Source organism: Agrilus planipennis, unplaced genomic scaffold, assembly GCF_000699045.2.
Source record: "Agrilus planipennis isolate EAB-ADULT unplaced genomic scaffold, Apla_2.0 scaffold33, whole genome shotgun sequence".
NCBI lineage: Eukaryota > Metazoa > Arthropoda > Insecta > Coleoptera > Buprestidae > Agrilus > Agrilus planipennis.
The window spans coordinates 1,540,704-1,549,768 of record NW_020438896.1 but is presented as its reverse complement, the minus strand read 5'-3'; the positions used below and the strand labels follow the sequence as shown (position 1 = coordinate 1,549,768).

Below are 9,065 nucleotides of genomic sequence, written 5' to 3'. Positions count from 1 at the left end.
AATTAATTAATAATAATAATAATAGTGGTGTTAATTAAAGAACATTTAGTTAAATAAATTAGCTAGTAGTGCGACATTTGGTGTCAGATGTAGGACTGAAGCGGATTGAAGGAGGAATCTAGAGCGTACCATCAGAAAATTTTCTAGAAGTTTCTACTGATTGTGAATAACCCCAACAAACTATATATCGTTGGAAAAATCTCGAAAAGAAAAGAAAGAATCTGACGTCATTGAAGATGTTTCTATCTATCGTGAATTACCCCAAGAAAACATATCATTGGAATGGGAAGAGCGAATCTGACGTCATCTAAGAATTTCATTCGAAAGCTCTCAAAACGAAATGATTCTAACGTTATTGAATAGTCCCACAGAATTTTCTGAACAAGATTATGGTTATCAATACAGGACATCCAACAGTATTGTTCGACCTGATGTAGTATCGGAATTGCAAATTCATCCTACATACTTGACTACAACTACCGGAGAGACTTCAACTTCGGCGTAGAAATTACAATTGGAAATGCGATCATATATAATTGGGTATTGGTATATAGTAGATGATGTCATCGTTGGAGTGGATGATGTCATCATCGGATTAGCCGAGAACATCGAATAGACTTAAATATCAGCACAGTAGGACATAGTAATGTCCCGAATGTTAAAGGAACCTACAAAAATAACAAATAAATAGAAGATCAAAGAAAGGACGAAAATATTTGGCCCAATAGATGGAGAATCCGGATGGAACCAGAAACAAGCCGAAAAACTTGGAGTCGGCTTTATTCAAAAAAGGTCACTAAACTAATAGGCATCACAAAAACGAGGACTACGCCCTTACATCCACCGTTCTGGAGGAATGGTTGAACGTTTTAACGCTACTCTGGAGAACAACGTAAGAAGTTGCGTCAACGATCACCAAACTGGCTGGAAGCGACACAAACCTACCTCTATTCCTCTTATCCATGAGACAACTCTCCAATGTCTACAATCGAATACGTGCGCTGTGCGAAAACTACAAGAACGATTGAAAGCCATCCCTAATGCTGTACGTACGAAACTGCGATTCGAAAGAGAACGCGTGAAAACCAGATACGACAGACAAGCGAACTCTGCTGGTTTTGATGATGACGACAAAGTATGAATGTACAAACCATCAAGCGTCCTGACTCAAGACGGAAGAGACGTTGCCCGAAACTACAAGTTTTGAATGGTCCACACACCTTTATTCGACGCATCAACGACGTTATCCGTCGAATTCAGAAAATTCTCGGGCCAAAATTAAACTCGTCCATCTTGACCGTATTGGTCCCTGCAAGGAGACGTTACTGGTCGGAACTGTTTTAGAAGGGGGGGGGGCAGTGTCACGTATGGGAAACCCACTATACGACAAGAAGCCTATGATAGGTTATCTAGATCTCGATAGTCTCTAGATACCACACTCTGGAATGTTTCTAGAACAAATCCAACCCCTAGAAATAGTTGCCGCGAGGTTGAAAGAGTCAGTCAGTTCTAATTACCAGACGATAGAAAACGAATTAAGAAGAGCAAAAAAGCGATAGTGTGCGATATATTAGTGAACGAGTAAGTAATCAATAATAGGGGTGTTAATCAAAAAGTAATTAGTAAAATAAATCATAAATGCGAAAGATGCTTAATTGCGTGACAATAAATTAGAAATTATATGACTACTATCAACAGGTATTTTTAAATGAGGTGGGGTGTTTTACGTTGATTTTGTGCGTTAAAAATTGTGTTGAATAACAGTATCCTATAAACCCTTATTTTCTTTACTGACGATTAGTGTCTTATTAGTTGCAAAATGTATCTGGCTGGTGAAAACAAAGTTCCACTGGGATGCTTATACCTGGAATTTTTGTATCTGCTTTTCGAAATGGCGCCTGCAGTCAGTCCTACACCCTTTTTATGTTCCGTGATGCCGTCGATTACTATTTTCTTATAGCCAACTTTCAGCAGCTTACCTCTTTTCGTTTTTTATTAGCAAGTATGATTAGATTACATTGTGTTTCACGTTTCTTTATGGCTCAATAGATCAGTTGAGAAATAAACGATTTAGCTCTCTAACTTATTCTTGCTTTTAGTTACTAGTTTCTTGTCTTCACTTTTCATTTATAACAGCCAAAAAAACTGTGCCGTATACGCGTATACCGTCGAGGAGGCTATTAATTAATGTAGTTGTGCGCTGTCAGTAGTAATACATGACATCCTCGAATCAGTCTTTACGAAGAGAATGAAACCCACAAGAATGTTTTAATCGTTGCCTAGCCAAAAAATTGTCATTTTTAAATAATCTATATATATAAAAATCAATTGCTGTTCGTTAGTCACGCTAAAACTCGATAACGGCTGGACCGATTTGGCTAATCTTGGTCTTGAATTATTTGTGGAAGTCCAGGGAAGGTTTAAAAGGTGAATAAATATGAATGTTGTTAACTATCTTTCAGATTATTTTTATGTAGATTGATAAATCTTAAGTTCTGTCAAATTAAATTTCTGAACGCAACCATAATATTTGACATTTGTCAACTAAGTTTATTTTATACAAAAATTTAGGTCTTTTATATATCGATTGGGGCAGTACGAAGTCTGCAGGGACAGCTAGTTCAGGATAAAAAATACGATTTGGCAAAAACTACTGAACCGACTGTGCCCCTCTTTGACATACTTCAACGCTCATAATTTTATAAAGTTGGGGACAAATTTGACAAATATTTCGAAAGTTATAAATTATGAAAAATTATCATTTCAAATGTTTTTTTTTTGCTTATGGAATAACTTCAACATACCATGTCTCATTCTGTAAGCATTTTCAATGCACGCAAACCATCTATGTATCACTATTTTCTATCTCGTATAGCAGTATCTGTTAACCTGTGGTTCGCGGACCCCTAGGGAACCGCGAGTATATATACGGAGAACCGCCGTCTTGCCTATTGATCATATAACAATCATAAATAAATGCTACCAAAAGTTTCGTAATCGCTACGCTTACTAAGCAGTATTTGCAGTACTAAAAAGAATGGCCTGCAATGTATCGCTTTTTTTTAAATAGTCCTTAGACGTGCTTGATTTCCTAGGGGACCATGGACGGGGAAAAATTAAAACCAAAGTTCTCAGAATATCGAGAAAACCAAAAAAATACTATTCGGCGTTGATTGTTTAAAAAACACTATCGCCCCATTTTTCCCGATACTCAGAAAACGAGAAGCCTTTTCTGTTAACTTCCCTAATACATTCAAAAAGAAAATCGAAAGTATTAATTCTTCAATTTTCTAATATTCTATTTCCATGGCTACAAGAAAAAAGTACAAACTTACCCTTAGACCACTTTCTGATTTAATATCCATTATAGATAAAACTGTTTCATACAATATAGCATTTCCAACGTTTTTACTTGTTTCGGTATTAGTGGCAACTTGCGCTAAAATATCATTCATTGCCTCAGAAGCTTCTGGATCGTTTTTACCAAGAACTCGCAATAACTTCAAAATTTTTACCTACAATAAAGTAAATAAATACACAAATATACAATTCACCCTTGCAATAGTTTATTTACTTGCAGAAAAGGGTCTGACACACCAGAAACATCGTGTTCTGGAGAATACCCAGCTAAAATGAGATTTTTAAGAATTCGCACTAAATTAGGCACAACCTAAAAAAAGAAAACTATTTTAAAAATGTTAGTTTTCTATCTATTCGAGTCTCTGAACTTATGTAGAAACTGCTCATCTTAAACCATATATGAATTAATATGCAAAAAAATTTTACTACAACGAATAAAAATATGCACAAATAAATCACTGATAACAGTAAATACAAATATAATCGAATTTAGCAACATGTAACACGTAACTAACCTTTTTAAAGTGATTTAAAGTGTCCGGACTAACTTCACACATCTCTGTAATAAGTGTGACCCCTGTTATTAAGACTCCTAAAAAGATTTTAAAGAAATGTTATTTTTGCTGATAATTATTAGAAAATTTGTTCAATTACCATGATTTTTCTCTGACAACAAACTTCTTGTTGCAGGTAAGAAAATCTCCATCAATTCAGGCACTCGTTTAATAATACGAAATGCACATAATGCTGCTTTTTTGCGAATGTATGCATTAGGAGACTTCATAAGCCTCTCTATTTCCGATGCTAAATCTCGAGCCATTTCTGGTGAGGCTATTGCCCCCAAGGTGCATAAGGCCAAACCCACCACAAACTGCGTGGTTGAATTCAAATCACTAAAAATTAGTTTTTACAAATTTTCATTCAAACATGAAAAATTAAAATAAACTAAACTGGATAAATAGACACATATAGCAGCACTATTAATTTGGATTCATACTACGGATTGAAAATGATTTCACATTTTGTTTTTTCATTGTCACTTTTACTATAACACATACTTCATTATGATAGAAATATAATTACCAATACATTTGGCTGATTTGATAACTCAATATCATCATTTAAGCGAAAAGCCAAAAACATATTTTCAAAACCTTTTAATTCTCTTAATGATAGATATTAACTATATGCGAGGGTGTAAAATGATTGTTATCTACTACACTTGTGACTTTTCTGTGAGAATTTACTATTTGTTTAATCACCTGTAGTTTATTTAATTTGTTATATACATATTTGTAAATGGGATTTTCCCATATAATTTGGAAATAAATAAAAATGAATAAATATTTCAGCTTTTTAAGTTTCTGTAAAGGAATTTTAATAAACCTACAAAAGAAAAATAGTTACCTATACCTACAAAGAATTTCTCAGTTTTAGTTTAAATAATAATCATTTCAAACGAATAATGTTACATAGAGCCTTAGACTGCTTTTAAATGACTTATTTATAAAATAATGTTGGAAAAAATAATACTCTTATAAACAGAATCTAAAATATTTCTCAAGTAGCTCACTATTTTATATTTAAAAAGGAGGTATAATAATAAGCAAGTATAGTTGCCTATTTCAAATACACTTACAATAAAATAAAATAGAATTTTTAACTACTTACTTTTTTAAACAATTTGTTATCAGTAAATGGACGTCCTGTCTTTCATCTAACAATAACATTGCACCTAAATATCCTATTCTTTTATCAGTAAATCGTGAACTAGCAATTAATTTTAAACATTCTAATTGTCCAAAATGTGCTGGGTATCCTAACATATGGATGTATAACAACTTTGCTATGTTTCGACATCTGAAATCATGTAACATTTATAATCGACATTCAAAACAGTAATGGTAACTGTATAGCTACCTCCAAACTGAATCTTCTTCTCGAAATGTTGATCTTATGTATGCACATTCTTTATTTACCACACTCCTCTCTTCAGCAGCAGTTCTTGCAGCCCTAATTTGTCTGATTAAGTCTCGTAGACGCATTGGGGTAGGCATACGAACTATAATTTTATCATGTTACTTAAAAAAGTTTACATTATTACCACATACCTCTTTCAACAGCCTCATTGATAGCCTGTTTAATAGTAGCCATATTAAACGCAGGATTAAATCTAAAAACAGTAATTTAATAAGTAAAACAATGCAACACAATGTTTGCTACATTCAGATTACCCATGTTCCGAAGCATTCATTGTGGATTACAAAGGTAAAACACTATACAAGTAGGTTAAAACTTCAAAACAGTTTTGGTAACTAAAAAGCAAGCCACAAATTCGCAAAACTGATAATATTAATTATGTATCAATTATAGTAATATTTATTCACACCTTGATTCACCTGTCCACATATGATTTTTTGACAGGTGTATTACTTTGAGAAAATGATATCAGTAAACGTGAAGTGTTCTTTGCAAACGTTTAGAACTTACCAAATAAATAAACTTAAAATACTAAGATAATTAAAAAATCTTTGAATATTTTGCAAATATATGATTTTCTAAAACCATTACACTTTTTTGACAACCACAGCAAAATCACTATGGCCGACTGTTGCCGATGTGTGACGTATACTATTTAACATTAAAATTTGGAACATAATTTTTCGTAATTATACATAAACTAGTTCTTATAATTCAAAAATAAATAAAAGGTTTCTATTAATTTCTTTTATTTCTCTATAATTATTTTAAAATTTATTTTCAAAAAACTACAACACAGACAACGATGAACACAAACATTTACCGCCACCAATTTAAAAAGATAATTATCATTATCGAGTAATTACCGTCTATTCAATTCCGGAGGTAAAACACTCCAATCTGGTTCATAATAAGGAAACATAATAGAATATTAATTTTTAAATTGTTCAAGTTAAAGAGTTTATTAATAACTCAGTTGATGTCTTTACCAGCAAATATTCAAAGCAACTAAATAAACGTACTGATAAGATCTCTCATCAAACAGTCACATATCAGTTTCCTTATCATTTACACTTTTGTAGATAAAGTGTACATATTACTAAGCTTTGCATATTATAGAAATAACAGTATTAGGAATGTTTTATTAATATTTATTTACAAAAAGATGTACTGTACCTACATATAAAAAATGCAATTTGAATTTTAATTATTTTCGTTATTACGTGGAGGTCTGACAAAGTTGTTCCTTTTTACACAGTCAACAAGCCAATGAATTCCTTCATCTACCCCTTCCCTAAAAACAATGGAATACAAACATCCACATGAATTATGTGTTCACTATTATTACCCTGTTAGGGCCGAAACTGGCATCACCATGCAATCTCGTTTACCAATTAAATGTGCATTCTTATTGAAAATAGGTTTAACTTCTCGTACTCCCATACAATCTTCAATATCTTGCTTATTTGCTAATACAAGTAATGGAACTCCTTGTAAAGATTCACTTGCAATCATTTTATCTAAAACAATCCAACACAAATAAAAAACTTCAATCCAGTTTCTTAAACAAATACCAAAGGTTTCTTTAGATTCTTCAATGCGATCTCTATCAGATGAATCAATAATATAAATAATAGCATGTGATTCAGCATAATACTAAAAACAATAAATTTATTTCTTCTAAACTAGTACATATAAATTGTTAATGCATACTTTATCCCAAAGGGATTGTAATTCACTTTGACCTCCTAAATCCCAGAAATTTAAACTTATTCCTGCTACACTAATTTTACCTATATTTAAACCAACTGTGGTAGTAATTTTTCCAGGGTTCATGCGCTTATAGTTTTTGGTAAATTTTGTTTTAGCAGCTTCCAAATACGTCTGAAAAACAAATAATCTAATTTATTCTAGACGTCGAATTTTAAAATACACGAAAATTTAAATATTTTAGTACGGTAACCACGTCTACTATTTAGTAATTCAGTCCTAATTCTAATGATTTATAAACAACCTGAATTATTAATAAAAAGATACAGCTTGAAAATAATTTTAGTTACTTACAGTTTTTCCAGCATTATCCAACCCTAAAATTAGAATACAATATTCATCTTTCTGAGTAGCATACTTATAGAAACCATAAAGAAGGGTATACATTATTTTATTTCGTACTTCATTTAAAAATTAGTAAAAACTAGTAAACATATATATGTATACATTTATAGAAAAAGAATGAATCAATGAATAAACCATGAACACTACATAAATAAATAAACACAATCTATGATAAACACAAGAATAAACACCATGTAAACAAAACTTTACTCTAGTAAGAGGTCGAAGTTTTAGGTATAATGGCTTACTGTTACTTTATTAATCGTAAAATCAATTCTAAGCAATCAATCGAATAAAAATCGTGTGAATTCCGAATATGCAAAGGAGGCGAGTGCTATCTTGAAATAAATTGACTTTTTGAAAGCCCTATAGCACTCACTTTATAGTGAAATTCTGTGAAAATGACACTGTTATTTTTTTTTTCAGGGGTCATAGATAATTCAGAGATGAACGAACCATTATAAAATCGCCAAGCATTTTCTTTAATCAAATCTATTCTTTATAAAAATCATATAAAAATGTTTCTCCAACTGACAGGTGATTCTACAATTTCAAATATTTCTTTGGGCTCTAAATGATTTACAAGTAGGTACAATTACACGTTAACGGGTATCTAGACACGCTGAAAAATATAAATAAATAAATAAATATCGTATCTATGATAAATATTAAAAGTAGTTGTTACAGAAAAATAGAAACAATTATTACTAGTACTTATGTAAATAAATTTGACACTGTTTTAAAAATTGTAAAAAACTATAAGCAAACCTAAATAATCCTTTTTTATTAATTCTAATGTAATAAATAATTCAAACAATACTTTCTTTGGTGTACGTAACCTAAGTTTCTTCTAGTATGAGTACCAATGCAGTTGAAAATTTTGAGGAGTTAGATTTTATAAAATTACAGTATGACTTGGAAGCTATACATAAGCAGGAAACTGTATTGGAAAAATTTAATAGAAAGTTTAAGGAAAATCCATTTGTTCCCATTGGTAAACATTTGTTACTAAATGTTGATGATTAAAGCAAGAACGAAGCATTTTATTTTAGGATGCTTGGCCACAGCTACTGCTTTAGTTGTTGGTCTGTGGAGTTTTAAAGCAGGGAAAAGGAAATTGTCACAATACATGATGCGTACCAGAATATTAGCTCAAGGATTTACAGTGTTCGCAATTGTTCTCGGTATTGGTATATCTGCCTCAAAAAATGCTAATCCTGTTCATAAGTAAATTATTTGTATATTTCCCACGTGGATGTAGTGTACATTTAAAGTAAATACTTGTTTGTAGTCACATTTTACTTTTATTAGTAATAATTTTTCATATAATTTTTCAGAAATAAAACAATCTTACACATACCTAATACCTAAAATTTAAATAACCTACAATAAAATAAAATAGCTGCATAAAAAATACAAAACGAAAAATATGAGGTGAATGTTTTTTCTTAAAAAAAAAGTGGTTTTGGTAATGTATGAATAATATTTACAATAAATCATTTTCGCATATGTTAGTTTTGTGTTGCTGTTTTATATAATGTACAAGACTAAAATTATAGATAAAAAAATATGCTTAACACTTATTAAGGAATATTTTATTTTGAAAGACT

General features: G+C 31.2%; 3 protein-coding genes across 5 annotated transcripts in view; 1 reads left to right on the top strand and 2 right to left on the bottom strand.

Annotated features, from left to right (window-relative positions):
* LOC108744506 (AP-1 complex subunit gamma-1) overlaps positions 1-6,344 on the bottom strand; it is a 41,813-nt gene extending 35,469 nt beyond the window's left edge. Inside the window, exons 1-9 of one of the 2 annotated variants that reach the window (XM_025973161.1) lie at positions 5,851-5,996; positions 5,595-5,675; positions 5,472-5,533; positions 5,281-5,422; positions 5,032-5,220; positions 4,015-4,253; positions 3,876-3,952; positions 3,575-3,670; positions 3,336-3,515 (exon numbers count right to left, since the gene is read on the bottom strand). In XM_025973161.1, the coding sequence (XP_025828946.1) occupies positions 3,336-3,515; positions 3,575-3,670; positions 3,876-3,952; positions 4,015-4,253; positions 5,032-5,220; positions 5,281-5,422; positions 5,472-5,533; positions 5,595-5,614 (1,005 nt within the window). In that variant the 5' untranslated portion in view covers positions 5,615-5,675; positions 5,851-5,996. Of the gene's footprint in view, positions 1-3,335; positions 3,516-3,574; positions 3,671-3,875; positions 3,953-4,014; positions 4,254-5,031; positions 5,221-5,280; positions 5,423-5,471; positions 5,534-5,594; positions 5,676-5,850; positions 5,997-6,206 lie in introns of those variants that run through there. The other variant, XM_025973160.1, reaches the window with a different exon arrangement.
* A 142-nt stretch (positions 6,345-6,486) lies between these two features.
* On the bottom strand, positions 6,487-7,869 carry LOC108744513 (ADP-ribosylation factor-related protein 1). The gene is made up of 5 exons (XM_018480325.2): positions 7,405-7,869; positions 7,054-7,224; positions 6,915-6,996; positions 6,689-6,860; positions 6,487-6,634 (listed from the first exon to the last, which is right to left on the bottom strand). The coding sequence occupies exons 1-5, from the start codon at positions 7,495-7,497 to the stop codon at positions 6,544-6,546; spliced, it is 609 nt and encodes a 202-aa protein (XP_018335827.1). The 5' UTR covers positions 7,498-7,869; the 3' UTR covers positions 6,487-6,543.
* A 145-nt stretch (positions 7,870-8,014) lies between these two features.
* On the top strand, positions 8,015-8,749 carry LOC108744515 (HIG1 domain family member 2A, mitochondrial). Of its 2 annotated transcripts, none has more exons than XM_018480326.2 (3): positions 8,015-8,040; positions 8,310-8,449; positions 8,508-8,749. In XM_018480326.2, exons 1-3 carry the CDS (start codon positions 8,030-8,032, stop codon positions 8,684-8,686), a joined length of 330 nt encoding a protein of 109 aa, XP_018335828.1. In that variant the 5' UTR covers positions 8,015-8,029; the 3' UTR covers positions 8,687-8,749. The 2 variants fall into 2 exon arrangements, with proteins under 2 accessions (XP_018335828.1, XP_018335829.1); XM_018480327.2 differs by lacking the exon at positions 8,015-8,040 and adding an exon at positions 8,208-8,252.
* The last annotated feature ends 316 nt before the right edge of the window (positions 8,750-9,065 follow it).

Excerpts from the sequence above, each read along its gene's own strand:
- LOC108744515 (XM_018480326.2), top strand. Across the intron at positions 8,450-8,507 it reads AAATCCATTTGTTCCCATTG|GATGCTTGGCCACAGCTACT; the intron begins GTAAACATTTGT and ends ATTTTATTTTAG.
- LOC108744513 (XM_018480325.2), bottom strand. The coding sequence starts at position 7,497 with ATGTATACCCTTCTTTATGGTTTCTATAAGTATGCTACTCAGAAAGAT. Across the intron at positions 7,225-7,404 it reads TGGATAATGCTGGAAAAACT|ACGTATTTGGAAGCTGCTAA; the intron begins GTAAGTAACTAA and ends TTTGTTTTTCAG. Across the intron at positions 6,635-6,688 it reads CCAGTTTCGGCCCTAACAGG|GGAAGGGGTAGATGAAGGAA; the intron begins GTAATAATAGTG and ends CATTGTTTTTAG.